The sequence below is a fragment of the Macaca mulatta genome, chromosome 19 (genome assembly GCF_049350105.2).
Source record: "Macaca mulatta isolate MMU2019108-1 chromosome 19, T2T-MMU8v2.0, whole genome shotgun sequence".
NCBI lineage: Eukaryota > Metazoa > Chordata > Mammalia > Primates > Cercopithecidae > Macaca > Macaca mulatta.
In genome coordinates this window covers 968,964-985,707 of record NC_133424.1, presented here as the reverse complement: position 1 = coordinate 985,707, position 16,744 = coordinate 968,964, and the positions used below count along the sequence as shown (strand labels likewise).

The window sequence follows — 16,744 nt, the reverse complement described above, 5'->3', positions numbered from 1 at the left end:
TTTTATGAGTTGGAGTCTCGCTCTGTTTCGCAGGCTGGAGTGTAGTTGGTGCGATCTCGGCTCACTGCATCCTCCGCCTCCTGGGCTCAAGCGATTCTCCTGCCTCAGCCTCCCGAGTGGCTGGGACCACAGGTGTATGCCACCACGCTCGGCAAATTTTTGTATTTTTAGTAGAGACGGGGTTTCACCATGTTGGCCAGGCTGGTCCCAAACTCATGACCTCGTGATCCACCCAGCTCGGCCTCCCAAAGTGCTGAATCACAGATGTGAACCACCGCGCCTGGCCAAGCTTCTGTCTTTAAAAAACTTACTTTTTTTGAGACAGGATCTCACTCTGTTGCCTAGGTTGGAGTGCAGTGGTGCAATCATAGTTTATGGCAGCCTCGAACTCCTGGGCTCAAGGGATCCTCCTGCCTCAGCCTCCTGAGTAGCTGGGACTATAGTCGCACGCCACCGTGCCTCACCAACTTTTTTATTTTATTTTTTGTAGAGTTCTTGCTATGTTGCTAGGGCTGGTCTTGAACTCTTGGTCTCAAGCAGTTTTTCTGCCTATAGGTGTGAGCCACTGTACCTGACCCAGTTTCTGTCTTTTTCTTTTATTTGAGACAGAGTCTTGCTCTGTTGCCCAGACTGGAGTGCAGTGGCGCCATCTCGGCTCACTGCAACCTCTACCTCCTGGGTTCAAGTGATTCTCCTGCCTTAGCCTCCTGAGTAGCTGGGACTACAGGCGCCCACCACCATGCCTGGCTAACTTGTAGTTTTAGTAGAGATGAGGTTTTACCATGTTGGCCAGGCTGGTCTCGAACTGCTGACCTCAGAGTGATCCTGCCACCTCAGCCTCCCAAAATGCTTGGAATACAGGCAGGAGCCATGTCCGGCCAGTTTCTGTCTTTTAAGGGAGACGTTAATCTCTTGTGATAGGCTCTTATGGTTGAAGTACAAACATAGCCTCAGATCTGTTGTTGAAAAAAGTAAGTATTTAACAGCTTTTCAGATAATTGTGGGTATCTTCCTTGATGCTAACAGCCAAACTCATCAAGTGGGAGTTTTGTAGAGAGTAGTTGTGGAATCTGAGACCGTATCAGTGAACCTCATTGTTCAAGAGGCAGAAAAGTCCACGACCAGGGTCCAACTGAGTGGGTTCTGGTGCTGGCTCTCTCACTGGCTCGCTGTGTCCTTGCAGGGTGGACAGAGAACAAGAAGGAGCCCTCTGGTGTTTTTGTTAAAAGGACACTAATCCTGTTGGATCAGGGCCCCACCCTCATGGCCTCGTCAAACCTTAATTACCTCTGTAAAGGCCCTATCTCCAACTATAGTCATGTTGGGGGTTGAGGTTGACTGTAACAGTTAATACCACCACCAGCCTTATCACAAGTTTTTTAAATATTGGAAAGTTGGCAAGTTCATGTTGTCAAACCTAAGTTTTTCAAAATCTTGGGTTTTACCTGTGGCAGTTACGGTCAGCTGTTTCCTTTGAAGTAACAGCCCCCTGGCTTGCATACAAGGCAGCGCCTGCCAGGTGCCTGTCTAAGCGACTGTAGTTGGCCAGCATTCTTTGAGGTGAAACGACCAGGAACAGCCTCTTCGCCTCACCACTCATTCCATGCATGTGGTTCCTTGAAGGAACCACCTCGCTTTGGTATGCAGCAGGTGCATGCTGCATGCTTCCCACGCCCTCACAGCACATGGAAACATCTGTGCAGGATGAGACTTAACAAAATGCTCATTTTGTCCAGCACCTTCTTTTATTGTTTTTTGAGATGGAGTCTTGCTCTCGTCACCAAGGCTGGAGTGCAGTGGCGCGATCTCGGCTCACTGCAAACTCTGCTTCCAAGGTTCAAGTGATTCTTCTCCCTCAGCCTCCCGAGTAGCTGGGATTACGGGAACCCACCACCGCGCCTGGCTAATTTTTGTATTTTTGGTAGAGACAGGGTTTCTCCATGTTGGCCAGGCTGGTCTCAAACTCCTGATCTTGTGATCCACCTGCCTCGGCCTCCCAAAGTGCTGGGATTACAGGCGTGAGCCACCGTGCCCGGCTGTCCATGCAGCATCCAGCATCTTCTGAAGTGAAGCTGGGGTGTTTGCTTTTGTTCTGTGAGGAATGTGACAGCAGTGACAGCAGGGGTGCACCGGCCGTGGCTTCCACAGAGCCCTGGGCTCTTGCCGGCTGCCAATGCTGCACCATCAGTGCAGGCATCAATGAAGCCAAAAACAGAAATCACGGCTGAGTGTTCTTAGGAAAGGGGCTTCACCTCGGGCTACTCTGGAAAGGTCCAGGCAACCCAAGGGCCTCTGGACCAGTGCGTCAGCCCTCCCGCCTGCATAATCCTGAAGGTAATGGGCATACATAATCTGTTCTGTCCACGGGGTCCTGTGAGAACAAAAGGGGGACTCGGTGCAGATGTTCCACCTGGGGAAGGGCTGGGACTAGGCTGGGAAGTTTCTTTCTTTTCTTTTCTTTTTTTTTTTTTTTGAAACGGGGTCTCGCTCTGTCGCCCAGGCTGGAGTGCAGTGGCGCGATCTCGGCTCACTGCAAGCTCCGCCTCCCGGGTTCCCGCCATTCTCCTGCCTCAGCCTCCCGAGTAGCTGGGACTACAGGCGCCGCCACCACGCCTGGCTAGTTTTTTTTATTTTTAGTAGAGACGGGGTTTCACTGTGTTCGCCAGGATGGTCTCGATCTCCTGACCTTGTGATCCGCCCGTCTCGGCCTCCCAAAGTGCTGGGATTACAGGTGTGAGCCACCGCGCCCAGCTAGTCTGGGAGATTTCTATGTGAACTTGAAGCCCCCAGGATGAGTCTGGGCAGGAGCTGGGGTGGAGGGGAGGCCAGTGCTGACATCTTGAGAGAATGAGAGGGAGTGTTCAGGAAGTTGGAAGCTGAAAGTGTGACCCGCAGGGGTCAGGGTAGAGTCTGAGCCGGCAGGACTAGCCTCTGTGGAGTAGAGGCTCACACAAGGGAGGACAGAAGGCTTTGAAAGCAACGGTGGAGAGAATGATAGTTCGTATCTCTTCCTTCCCAGGAATTACACACCTTATTGCTACTTGTCATGTTGCGTTGGCTTAGAGCATCACAACAGTGTTTCTTCTTTTTTTTTTTTTTATTTTGAGACAGATTCTCACTTTGCCACCCAGGCTGGAGTGCAGTGGTGTGATCTTGGCTCACTACACCCTCCATCTCCCGAGTACAAGTGATTCTCATGCTTCAGCCTCCCGAGTAGCTGAGACTACAGGCGGGCGCCACCAAGCACAGCTAATTTTTGTATTTTTAGTAGAGACGGTTTTGCTATGTTGCCCAGGCTGGTCTCGAACTCCTGGCCTTAAGTGATCCGCCTGCCTTGGCGTCCCAAAATACTGGGATTACGGGTGTGAGCCACTGTGTCCGGCTTATTTGTGTAGTTTTCTGAGGGTTCTTTTTTTTTTTTTTTTTTTTAAATCAGGAATAGATGTCAGATTTTACCAAATGCCTTTTTCAGATACCTTTTTTCACCTTTGATATATTGATGTGGAATTACAATAGTAAATTGCTAGATGTCACAGCATCCTTGTATTCTTGTAATTCACCCTGTGTCGCACCATCCTTGTATTCCTGTAATTCACCCTGTGCAAGGAGGCATTGTGGGCAGGGTGGTGCCCTCTTCCCTGGCCGGTGACCCCTAGGCTCTGGTGCCTCTCTGAGGGATTGTGAGGGAGCTCTTGGATGAAAGACTGGGCCTGAGGTCTGGCTGGAGAGTGCTGCCATGCGGAGAGTTGCTGTGGGTGTGACAGAGTGGCCCTGGTTGTGGCCAGCGAGGCTCAGGCAAGAGGACGGGGACAAGAACCCCCAGAGCAGTCCTTCCTGATGGGGCCCTGTTCCCTTCCCCAACTCAGAGCAACGACATGCCCTTCGATGAGCTGCTTGCACTCTATGGCTACGAGGCATCAGACCCCATTTCAGACCGGGAGAGTGAGGGTGGTGACGTGGCCCCTGACCTCCCGGACATGACCCTGGACAAGGTGAGTGAGCGCCCTTCCTGGAACTGGCCCCCAGCAGAAGGTGGGGGGGCCTGGGGCTGCCTCTCTGCAAGGGGGTGTTCAGTGAGAAGAGGCACAAAGGCCCCCAGAACAAGTAGAATGTAGCTACCTGTGACCACTCCCCCGGGGTTGGAATGGCCACGGGCATGGGGCTGGACCCTAGCCTTAACCCCGGGCCACAAGTCATTCTGGCTTGGGTGGGTGGAGGGGCACATCGGGGCCTCCCCAGGACTAGTCTTTCTGCCATTCCATACCCAGAGGTCACAGGTTGAGAGTTGGGTGTTGGGAGCAGGGGAGGGCTGCATTGCAGAAGGTTAAAACCAAATGCACGGGCAGAGAAAGAGCCACGCACTCTGGGCACGTGCCCCTGTCTCCAGCTCTGGTGACGGGGTGTGGGCTCCCACGTGTCCCCGTCTCATCCCTGCTCCCCCGATGCTGTGCACCCTCAGTGGCGTCTCCACCTCCGTTTCCTTATCTGCAGAATGGGAACAGCGGCCCCACGTGAGCCTCAGGGCCCTCCCAGTTCTTTATTGTTGTTGTCATTAGTGATGTTGCGAGATTGTTAAACTGTAAAATGTTCTTTACTTTTTTTTTTTTTTTTTTTTAAAGGAGCAAATAGCAAAGGATTTGCTTTCAGGGGAAGAAGAGGAAGAGACACAGTCATCTGCTGACGACCTCACCCCGTCCGTGACCTCCCACGAGGCCTCCGACCTCTTCCCTAACCGGAGTGGATGTAGGTGACTCTGTCCCCATCCTCCACCGCAGCCAGGCCCGCTGCCAGGCAGTCGTGATGCTTGACGAAGGGTCCTTGGGCTGACACAGGCCAAGAGCTCATCACAGTTGAGGGCATCTGCCTGGTGGGAAGTGTCAGTAGCCCTGGGGGTGCTTTGTTCTCCCCTGCGCTGGCCAGTGAGCCTGGACTCTCAGAGCGGTTCGGTTTAAACAAGCAGGGAACGTGTTGGTTCCCCTAGCAGATCCAGGGACAGCATCCCCAGAACTGTCCTCCCTCACAAGCCTCTGTGCTGGCTTTCCTGGGAGCTGAGGGCTCGGGGCCCCGCGGTGCAGCCGCCGCCTAGAACGGAAGGCCTCTTTCTTCAAAGGTGCATCCTGGGTCGTGGGTCCCGGGCCCATCTGTGTACCCAGCGTCTGGCCAGGGAGAGGGTCACGGCCTGGGGATCAGGCGGATGGAGAGTGGGAGTGGAGGGTCTTTGCCCAGAGGAGGGGTTGTACGGGCTGCAGGACCCTGGGGGACCTGCCTCTGTTTTCCCAAAGCTCATTTCCTGGCTGATGAAGACAAAGAGCCTGGCTCTTCTGCCTCCTCCGACACCGAGGAGGACTCTCTTCCTGCCAACAAATGTAAGAAGGTGCGTGGCTCTGCCCTGTCCCCAGCCCGGCATCCCGGCCGTGGCTCTGCGGTGTCCCCAGCCCGGCATCCCGGCCGTGGCTCTGCCGTCTCCCCAGCCCGGCATCCCGGCCGTGGCTCTGCCGTCTCCCCAGCCCGGCATCCCGGCCGTGGCTCTGCCGTGTCCCCAGCCCGGCATCCCGGCCGTGGCTCTGCGGTGTCCCCAGCCCGGCATCCCGGCCGTGGCTCTGCCCTGTCCCCAGCCCGGCATCCCGGCCGTGGCTCTGCCCTGTCCCCAGCCCGGCATCCCGGCCGTGGCTCTGCCCTGTCCCCAGCCCGGCATCCCGGCCGTGGCTCTGCCGTCTCCCCAGCCCGGCATCCCGGCCGTGGCTCTGCCCTGTCCCCAGCCCGGCATCCCGGCCGTGGCTCTGCCCTGTCCCCAGCCCGGCATCCCGGCCGTGGCTCTGCGGTGTCCCCAGCCCGGCATCCCGGCCGTGGCTCTGCCCTGTCCCCAGCCCGGCATCCCGGCCGTGGCTCTGCAGTGTCCCCAGCCCGGCATCCCGGCCGTGGCTCTGCCGTGTCCCCAGCCCGGCATCCCGGCCGTGGCTCTGCGGTGTCCCCAGCCCGGCATCCCGGCCGTGGCTCTGCGGTGTCCCCAGCCCGGCATCCCGGCCGTGGCTCTGCGGTGTCCCCAGCCTGGCATCCCGGCCGTGGCTCTGCGGTGTCTTCAGCCTGGCATCCCGGCCGTGGCTCTGCGGTGTCCCCAGCCTGGCATCCCGGCCGTGGCTCTGCGGTGTCCCCAGCCTGGCATCCCGGCCGTGGCTCTGCGGTGTCCCCAGCTTGGCATCCCGGCCGTGGCTCTGCGGTGTCTTCAGCCTGGCATCCCGGCCGTGGCTCTGCGGTGTCCCCAGCCTGGCATCCTGGCCGTGGCTCTGCCGTCTCCCCAGCCTGCCGTCCCGACCACAGTAACCGAAGCTGGGTCCTGCTGAGCCCTCTCCCTGGGTTTGTGCCTCTTCTCAGAGGACGTGCTGCTCAACCTCAGGGTGGGCTGGGACCGGCCCCAGGTGCTTTGGACTGGAGCCTGGGTCCCTGCTGCTGACCCAGAGTGTTTGTCCTCCAACATCCTGTCTGGGTCTCTGCCAGGCCGGGTGTCAGGACACAGCCCCCTCACATACCCAGGCCTCTGCCTCCCACCCTCAGACCCCAGAACTGGACATCAGCAGGTAGACTGCACAGATGGGTCTGGGGTCTGGGCAGCGGCCCCTCCACCTGAGCCCGCCACAGCACGCTGCAGCCAGCCTCCCGCCCGGCTTGCGTGCTCCTCAGTGTCCTGATTCCCAGGCCCTTGCTTTGCAGGAGATCATGGTGGGACCTCAGTTCCAAGCTGATCTCAGCAACCTGCACTTGAACCGGCACTGTGAGAAGAGTAAGTAGGGCCTGGGGAGAGGAGGCGAAACCCACTTCTGCTGGGGAGTGGCCTGGCTGGACGTCGGACCCTCGAACAGTCTTGTCAGGTCCCCTGCCTGCGTCGCTCACTGGGGCAGCTGAGCCTGTGGCTGAGGAGGTGGGATGCTCTCTTGGCTGCAGTGGGCCTGTCGCTGCCTGCCCCTGCCCAGCTCGGTCCCTCAGAGTCTGCTTCCATCACCCTGCACAGCCAGACCCTCAGCAGCCCATCCTGCCCCTGACCCAGCCCTGCCCCGCCCTTGACTCCAGCGGTCTCCCCCCGGCCAGGGCTGCGGCGTTCGATGGCTCTGTGCCAGGTTAGACAGTTCTCCAGAGACCTGCCGGGTGTTGTGGTGCACCCCTGCCTTCTCCGCTCCTCTTCAGGGCACTCCCTTTCCTGGACCTGATCTTTGTCTCTTTCCCGCTAGAGTTCAGAACCGAGCCTCTCTTGCCCCTTCAAGGCATGGAGTCACGTGCCCGTTGACTTGGGTCTCGTGTGTCTTGCCCTGGAGCCCTCGCAGGCCCTGGGCCGGTGCTCCCAGCTCAGGAACCTTCTCCAGGGTGATTCAGTGGTTGAGACTGGCGGTGGGAAGGGATAGGCAGGTGCAGCAGGAGTGCCGAGTCCAGGGAGACAGGGACCCTCCGTGAAGAGAAGCCATCCTCCTGGGGCTGGTGGGAGGTGCCCTGTGTGAGAAGAGGATGGAGCCAGGACGGCACAGCCAAGCTGCTGGGACATCCAGAAGGCAGGGTCAGAGGGGACACATGGGACCCTCACCCAGAGTCCCTGGCCTTGGAGTCTGTTGTCAGGGCCCTTTCCCCACTCGGACTCACCCCCCCATGAGGGTGCCCTGTCCGGAGCAGCCAGAACTTCTTCCCATGGGATGCCAGCTGGCCCCTCCCCCTCGGTATAACGCCTGTGGCATTCGAGTCGTCTACGTGGTTGTGTGTGTCTTGTGTATTGCCCTGTGGCCCTTGGTTTGGATGCCGTGGTTGTGTGTGTCTTGTGTGTGGCATCCTGGTCCTTGGTTTGGATACCACATTTACCCACGCTTTCTTTTTTTTTTTTTTTTTTTTGAGACGGAGTCTCGCTCTGTCACCCAGGCTGGAGTGCAGTGGCCGGATCTCAACTCATTGCAAGCTCCGTCTCCCAGGTTTACGCCATTCTCCTGCCTCAGCCTCCCGAGTAGCTGGGACTACAGGCGCCCGCCACCACGCCCGGCTAGTTTTTGTATTTTTAGTAGAGACGGGGTTTCCCTGTGTTACCCAGGATGGTCTCGATCTCCTGACCTCGTGATCCGCCCGTCTCGGCCTCCCAAAGTGCTGGGATTACAGGCTTGAGCCACCGCGCCCGGCCTACCCACGCTTTCTGCCGTGGGCTTTGGTCGCCGTTGATTCAGTTGTGGGCTGTGAACTCCCTCGTGTGCGTTGTTAGTGGACATAGGCACTTGGTACTTGATGGACAGCGGGGAGTTGCGTGGTGGATGTGTGCTTAGGGCCACGCCTGAGTTTCTCACTGGTGATTTGTGGGGGTCGGTGGTTGATGGACGACGGGGAGTTGCGTGGTGGATGTGTGCTTAGGGTCGCACTTGAGTTTCTCACTGGTGATTTGTGGGGGTCGGTAGTTGATGGACAGCAGGGAGTTGTGTGGTGGATGTGTACTTAGGGCCACGCTTGAGTTTCTCACTGGTGATTTGTGGGGGTCGGTGGTTGATGGACAGCAGGGAGTTGCGTGGTGGATGTGTGCTTAGGGCCACGCTTGAGTTTCTCACTGGTGATTTGTGGGGGTTGCTCCACATTCTCGGTGTTTGCCGCCGAGGGTGAATTTGCCTGAGTTTTACCCTCCTGGTGGATACGGACTTTTGTTCCATTGTGGCTTTAATTGGCATTTCCCGCCGGTGTCCTGGCCGTTTGAATGTTCTCTCTTTGCGTGCTCAAAGCTTTCCCCCGTTTTGGTGTCTTTCTCTTTCGGGTTTGTAGTCGTTCACATGTTCTGGAAACCAGTCTTGGTGGGCTCTGCTCCTGTGTCCTCCGGCTTGGGGCTTGCCCATTGACTCTCAGTGATGTCTTTAATTTTAATATAGTCCAACTTACCAATCTTTATTTGAATAATAATGTGTTTGTGTTCTATTTGAGGAGTGTTTGTTTACCCTCAGGCTCTCGACGATATTCTTCCATGCTTCCTTCTAGAAGATTTATTGTTTTTCCTTTCACATTTAAAGCTGTAATCCAACTTAGTTTAAATTTTGGTGCATGGTGGCCGGGCGGGTGGCTCACACGTGTAATTCCAGCACTTTGGGGGGCCAAGGTGGGAAGATTACTTGAGGTCAGGAGATTGAGACCAGCCTGGCCAACATGGTGAAACCCTGTCTCTACTGAAAATACAAAAATTAGCCGGGCGTAGTGGCGGGCGCCTGTAATCCCATTGGGAGACTGAGGTAGGAGAATTTCTTGAACCGTGAGGCAGTGGTTGCAGTGAACTGAGATCGCACCACTGCACTCCAGCCTGGGCCACAGAGCGAGACTGTCTCAAAAAAATAAAAAGTAAATAAATTTTGGCGTGCGGCGTGAGGTGGTGTGAAGTATGGGTTAGGGTTAGGTATTTTTTTCCATGTGGCTGTGCAGTTGCTCCAGCACCATCTACAGCGTGAGGTGGTGTGAAGTATGGGTTGGGGTTAGGTGTTTTTTTCCATGTGGCTGTGTGGTTGCTCTAGCACCGTATATTGAAAAGACCATGGCTGGGCACGGGGGCTCACGCCTGTAATCCCAGCACTTTCGGAGGCTGAGGCGTGTGGATCACCCGAGGTCAGGAGTTCGAAACCAGCCTAGCCAACATGGCAAAACCTTGTCTCTACTAAAAATACAAAAATTAGCCGGGAGTGGTGACGCCCACCTGTAATCCCAGCTACTTGGGAAGCTGAGGCAGGAGAATCGCTTGAACCTGGGAGGCGGAGGTTGCAGTGAACTGAGATCACACCACTGAACTCCAGCTTGAGCGACAGAGCAAGACTCCGTCTCAAAAATAAAAACAACAAAAGCCCATTCCCTCCCCCACTGAGTTGCAGCGATGCGTTTGTGATAAGGTGCCTGTAGCTGTTTCTTGTCTCACCCCGAGTCATCACCATCGTCTCAGTTATTACAGGTTTACAGGGAAGTCCGAGGTGGTGCAGGTCTTCCAACTTTGTAAGTTTTCGTTGCATATCTATATCAGTTACTTATTTATTTATTTATTTTGAGGCGGAGTTTCGCTGTTGTTGCCCCGGCTGGAATGCAATGGTGCGATCTGAGCCCACTGCAACCTCCGTCTCCCAGGTTTAAGCGATTCTCCTGCCTCGGTCTCCTGAGTAGCTGGGATTACAGGCATGCACCACCACACTCGTCTAATTTTGTATTTTTAGCAGAGACGGAGTTTCTCCATGTTGGTTAGGCTGGTCTCGAACTCCTGACCTCAGGTGATCCTCCTGCCTCGGCCTCCCAAAGTGCTGGGATGACAGGCATGAGCCACCGCGCCTGGCCACATATCTGTGTAAGTTTTAAGATTAAAACTTATGTTTTTGGCAACCGATAAGTGTTAATCTTTTTTTTTTTTTCTTTTTTGAGGTGGAGTCTTGCTCTGTTGCCCGGGCTGGAGTGCAGTGGTGTAATCTCAGCTCACTGCAACCTGTGCCTCCTGGGCTCAAGCAGTTCTCCTGCCTCAGCCTCCCGAGTAACTGGAATTACAGGTGCCAGCCACCACGCCTGGCTAATTTTTGTATTTTTAGCAGAGATGGGGTTTCACCATGTTAGCCAAGCTGGTCTCAAGCTCCCAACCTCAGGTGACGCACCCGCCTCGGCCTCCCAAAGCGCTGGGATTACAGGCGTGAGCCACCGTGCCTGGCCCATACATTGATTTTCAAACGTTAATTTAACTGCACGGTGGAATAAACGCGCTGCCTGGCCGTGAAGTGTTCTCTGTCGTGTTTGTGTATCACGTGCACTCAGTCCTCATTATTTGTGGATTCTGTACTGGCGAGTTGCCTGCTTGCTAAAATGTATTTGAAACCTCAAATCAGAACTCGCGACACTTTCATGGTCAGGTGCCAGCAGATGTGTGTGGCGTGGCAGTGAAGGTGAGTTACCTGAGTGTATTTCCAGCTGAGGTGGGACAAGGTGCTGCTCTGTCTCGTCTCTTGGCCCTTTTACTGCGAGCAAGCGCCTTTCCTGCCGTGTGCTTAATGCCATTTTCCACACCGTTGTGCTTTCTGTGGGCGAATTTACGGTTTAACATGGCGCCTAAATGTGGCGCCGACGTTCTGTCTGGTGTTCCTCAGTGGAAGAAGGCTATGATGTGCCTTTCAGAGGAAATTCGAGAAACTCCACTCAGGCGTGAGCTCTGGTGCTGCTGGCCGTGAATTCAGCGTGAATGAATCCATAAGGTAGATTCAATGAGACGGTGGTCCCCATCCTTGTTTGGCACCAGGGGCTGGTTTCGTGGAAGACAGTTTTTCCACGGATGGTGGAGTAGGGGGCGTGGTTTCAGGAGGAAACCGTTCCACTTCAGATCATGAGGCATTAGATTCTCGTAAGGAGTGTACAGCGTGCAGCCCTGGCGGGTGCAGTTCACAGTGGGATTTGTGCTCCTATGAGGATCTGATGCCACCACTGGTCTGACAGGAGGTGGAGGTCAGGCAGTGACGCTGGCTCGCCCGCCGCTCACCTCCCGCTCTCCCGCCGCTCACCTGCTTGCCTGCTGCTCGCCTCCTGCTGTGCGGCCAGTTCCTAACAGGCTGTGGACCAGTAGTGGTCTGTGGTCTGGGGGTTGGGAACCCCTGCAATAACACAGTTTTTAAAATTTAAATGTTATTTATATATCTTTTTTTAATTTAAATTTTATTTATCTTTTTTAAATTTAAATTTTATTTATTTATTTATCTATTTATTTTTTAGACAGAGTCTTGCTCTGTCACCCAGGCTGGAGTGCCCTGGTGCGATCTTGGCTCACTGCAGCCTCTGTTCCCAGGCTCAAGTGATTCTCGTGCTGCAGTCTCCTGAGGAGCTGGGGCGACAGATTTGCGCCACCACACACCAGAAAAGTTTGTGTGTGTGTATTTTGTAGAGACCAGGTTTCATCTTGTTGCCCAGGCTGGTCTCAAACTCCTGGCCTCAAGTGATTTGTCCGCCTCGGCCCCCCAGAGTGCTGGAGTTACTCTCATGAGCCACTGCACCCAGCCTGCACTAGGCATCTTCGAGTGGACGTCGGAAACAAGTTATTCATAGGTTGATGAAAATGCTGTATTTCCCCTGGGGCAGTGATTACATGCTCGCCGTGAGCACCTGGATTAATGGAAATCAGCACATGGGTATCTAACGCCTTCCTTCCTCAGTGTGATGTGCTCACATTTACGATTTTTGCATGTATGTTCATGGAGGTACTGGCCTGTCCTTTTATTTTTATTTGTCCGTGTCTGGTTTTGGTACCAGAGTTATGCCGCTTTCATGAATGTGTTTGGAAGTGTGCCTTTTTCCTAACCTCTGGAGGAATTATTCTTTAAGATGTAAGCGGCTGGGAGTGGTGGCCCACGCCTGTAATCCCAGCACTTTGGGAGGCTGAGGCGGGTGGATTACCAGGTCAGGAGTTCGAGAACAGCGTGACCAACATGGTGAAACCCTGTTTCTACTAAAAATACAAAAATTAGCTGAGCATGTAAAAATATTGTAAAAATACAAAAATCAGTGCGCACCTATAATCCCAGCTACTCAGGAGGCTGAGGCAGGAGAATCACTTGAACCCGGGAGGCGGAGGTTGCAGTGAGCCGAGATCACTCCATTGCACTCCAGCCTGGGCGACAGAGCGAGATTCCATCTCAGAAAAAAACAAAAACAGAAAAAGAGTTTTATCAATTGTATTACTCTTTACAAAGAACTAACTTTAGCCTTGTTCATGTCTCTCTATTGCTGGATTTCTGTTTTTTACTTTTTTTGTGTGACAGGGTCTCACTCTGTTGCCCAGGCTGGAGTGCAGTGGTGCAATTTTGACTCACTGGAAACTCTGCCTCCCGGATTCAAGCGATTCTCCTGCCACAGCCTCCTGAGTAGCTGGAATTACAGGCACCTGCCACCACGCCCGGCTAATTTTTGTATTTTTAGTAGAGATGGGGTTTCACTATGTTGGCCAGCCTGGTCTCGAACTCCAGACCTCAGGTGATCCATCCACCTCGGCCTCCCAAAGTGCTGGGATTACAGGCGTGAGCCACTGCGCCCGGCTCTTTTACTGATTTTTAATTGAATTGCACTGTGGTCAGAAAACATACTCTGTGATTTCAGGTCTTTGAAATTGATTACACCTTGCTTTGTGACCAGTATTTGATCTATCTTGGAAAATGTTTTACGTGTCTGAAAGGAATGTGCGTTGTGCAGTTGTTGGGTGCAGGTGTCCGCGTATTTGCCATGGATCCGTTGGGTAATTGTTGTTCACATCGTCTGTATTCTCACTTAGTTTTTTTGGCTGCTTGTTCTATTTACGGAAAGATTGTTAGTGACCTCTGATTGTGGATTGTCTATTTCCTCTTTTTAATTCTGTCCATTGTTACTTCACTTCGCAGCTTTGTTATTAGGTGCATACACACATTAAGATTGCTTTGTCTTCGTGTCGAATTGTTTCTTTTACGATTGTGACATGTGTCTGTAGTGATACTTACCAAAAATAAGTGCTTTATCTGCCCTCAGTGTGACCACGGCAGCTTTTTGTTCGTTTAGTGTTTGCGTGGTTTTTTCCCATTTGTTTTACCATTCTAGATTCCTATATTTGAAGTGTATTTTCTGTAAATGGCACATGTTTAGATCTTGTTTTTGAGGCGGAGTCTCTGGAGTGCAGTGGCGTAATCTCACTGCAGCCTCCACCTCCACCTCCCTGGTTCAAGCAGTTCTTCCACCTCAGCCTCCCAAGTAGCTGCGGTTACAGGCGCCCATTACATCGCTATTTTTAGTAGCAATGGTGTTTCACCATGTTGGCCAGGCTGGTCTCAATCTCTAGACCTCAAGTGACCTGCCCACCTCGGCCTCCCAATGTGCTGGGATTACGGGCGTGAGCCACTGCACCTGGCCTGTTCTTTGTTTCTTAATTTTTTTATATCTTCTTTTGGATTAAATAGCTTTATTTTGTCCTCCTGTTTCAGCTTATAAGTTTTAGTTTTAATGCTTATCCTAGAGGTTACAATATGAATTATTGACTTATCACAGTCTACTTTTTTTTTGAGGTGGAGTCTTGCTCTGTCGCCCAGGCTGGAGTGCAGTGGTGTGGTCTCGACTCACTGCAACCTTCGCCTCCTGGGCTCAAGTGATTCTCCTGCCTCAGCCTCCCAAGTATCTGGGAATACAGGCACATACCACTATCCCCAGCTAATTTTTGTATTTTTAGTAGAGATGAGGTTTCACCGTGTTGGCCATGCTGATCTTGAACTCCTGACCTCCAGTGACCTTAGCCTCCCAAAGTGCTGACATTACAGGCGTGAGCCACCACACCGGGTCTCACAGCTTTAAATAAGTACATTCTATTTCCTCTACAATGCACGAAACAGTTTAACTCAGTTTACCTGTCCCCTGACTTTTGTGCTATTATTAATTCTACATATCGGCCGGGCGCGGTGGCTCACACCTGTAATCCCAACCCTTTGGGAGGCCGAGGTGGGCAGACTGCCTGAGGTCAGGAGTTTGAGACCATCCTGGCCAACATGGTGAAACCCTGTCTCTACTAAAAATACAAAAATTAGCCGGTCGTGGTGGCGGCGCCTGTAGTCCCAGCTACTGAGGAGGCTGAGGCAGGAGAATGGCGTGAACCTGGGAGACGGAGGTTGCAGTGAGCCAAGATCACAGCACTGCACTCCAGCCTGGGCAACAGAGCAAGACTCCGTCTCCAAAAAAAAAAAAAACAAAAAAAAAACCAACTACATATCACAAGATTATAACATTGTTGTTTTGAACAGTGAACATTCTTTGTATTTATCCACATATTTCCTCCAGTTTCCGTTTGGGATCGTTTCCTTCAGCGCAGAGAACTTCCTTGGTAATAGCCCTTGTGCTTTCTTTCCGCATTTCTATGTCTGAAAAGTGGATTTTTGCTTTCATTCTTTAAAGAATATTTTCACGGGCATATTTTTCTAGGTTTGCAGGGTGTTTTTCTTTCAAGACTTGAACAGTTTCATTCCATTGCTTTTTGGCTGTCGTCGTTTCTGTTAAGAAGTCAGAGGACTGTCTTACTGTTTCCTTTGAAGTCATCGTGCCCTTTTTCTCTGCTAAATTTTGTTTCCTTTCCCTTCCTTTTATTTTATTTTATTTTTTTACCAGTTTGACGCTGATGTGCCTGTGCACACATCTTTGTGTGTGCTTGTGTTTATCCTGAGTTTCCTGGCTCTGTGGGTTGGTATCAGTCATCAGTTTTGAAGAATTGTTGGCTATTATCTCTTCAGATTTTGTGCTGCCTCATTCTTTCCTTTTTCTGTGACTCATTTCCACGTATCTTAGAGGTTGCTTAACTGTCTTATCCTAAACTGTGTTCTTTCTTTTTAGACTTTCGTTTTGGTTTTCTAAACATTGGTTTCCTTTTGATTCCACTAATTCTGCTTTGTGCTGTGTTCAGGCTGCTGGTGAAAAAGCTGTTTGGTGGGTCCGTTCCGGTATTGTATTTTCCAATCCTGGAAGGTGCTTGAGATTCTGTTCTATAAATTTCAAGTTTCTGCTGAGACCCTTCGGCTTTTTGTCCATTTCCTTAACGTGTTAATCCTAGTTAGACTGAAGTCTTCGTCTGCTGTTAACGTCAGCTGTGTGTAGACCTGTTTTGTTGTCTGATGTTTTCTTGTTTTGTTTGTTTGAGATGGAGTCTCGCTCTTGTCGCCCAGGCTGGAGTGCAGTGGCACGATCTTGGCTCACTGTAACCTCCGCCTCCCAGGGTCAAGCAGTTCTCCTGCCTCAGCCTCCTGAGTAACTAATTTACAGGTGCCCACCACCACGCCCGGCTAATTTTTGTATTTTTAGTAGAGATGGGGTTTCCTCATGTTTGCCAGGCTGGTCTCGAACTCCTGAACTCAGGTGATCGCCCGCCTCAGCCTCCCAGAGTGCTGGTATTACAGGCGTGAGCCACCGCGCCCGGCCTTGTTTTCTTGTTTTATTCTGAGACAGGGTCTTGCTCTGTTGCCGAGGTGAAGTGCAGTGGCGCAATCATGGCTCATTGCAGCCTCGACTCCTGGGCTCAGTCTCACCTTAGCCTCATCCCACCTTAGCTGGGACTAGACGTGCCACGTGCCTGGCTACTTCTGAAATTTTTTGTAGAGATGGAGTGTGCTGGTCTCAAACTCTGGCCTCAACGGATCCTCCTACTTCAGCCTCCCAAAGTGCTGGGATCAGGCCTGAGTCCTCACATCCGGTTAATGTTTTTCTCCTGTGTTTCACCCTTCACGTGAGGGTGGGTGATGAGGTAGGCCGTGAGAGACGGTCTGCTCTTTTCTTGGAGACCACCTCGGTCCACGCAGGGCTCAGGTGTTTGTGGAGACGGAGAAGGGTGGCTGTGGTGTTTGCCGTTGTCCTCATGGGGGCCGTGGGCCCGGCTTGGTGGGGCACAGCCGCGACCTGGAGCTAGTTACCGCGTCAGCTCCCTGCCGTGGAGACTCTCCCGTGTGGAGCTGTTTTCCCCAGTGCGTTGTTCACTTTTCTTCCTGTGCGCTGACTTTTTGTTTTTTATCTGTTGGTTTGCTTTGCTTGGGTTCCTGTGTCTCTTTCCTGGATAATCGAGAGGTGCTGGCACTCGAGCCAGACCTGGCCCTGAGCTCTCCCTGCTTTGTCCCCAGTCACGTCCCTCCCCTCAGCTGGAGGCTGCGTCCCTCCCTTTGCTGAAAGCCAATTGCATCTGAGGTCGTGGACTTTTCCTCCCCTCTGTGGGCACATCTGCCACCGGCACCGGCTGCCGGGGCAGGACGTCTCC

General features: G+C 53.0%; 1 protein-coding gene across 11 annotated transcripts in view; it reads left to right on the top strand.

Annotated features, from left to right (window-relative positions):
- Window positions 1-16,744, top strand: part of MIER2 (MIER family member 2) — a 37,968-nt gene that overhangs the window by 13,102 nt on the left and 8,122 nt on the right. For 9 of the 11 annotated variants that reach the window (XM_028840070.2, XM_028840069.2, XM_077978798.1 and 6 more), the window contains 4 exons: window positions 3,867-3,992; window positions 4,620-4,743; window positions 5,283-5,374; window positions 6,709-6,778. In XM_028840070.2, coding sequence (XP_028695903.1) covers window positions 3,867-3,992; window positions 4,620-4,743; window positions 5,283-5,374; window positions 6,709-6,778 — 412 coding nt within the window. Of the gene's footprint in view, window positions 1-2,637; window positions 2,755-3,866; window positions 3,993-4,619; window positions 4,744-5,282; window positions 5,375-6,708; window positions 6,779-16,744 lie in introns of all 11 variants that reach the window. The other 2 variants (XM_077978805.1, XM_077978804.1) reach the window with 1 other exon arrangement.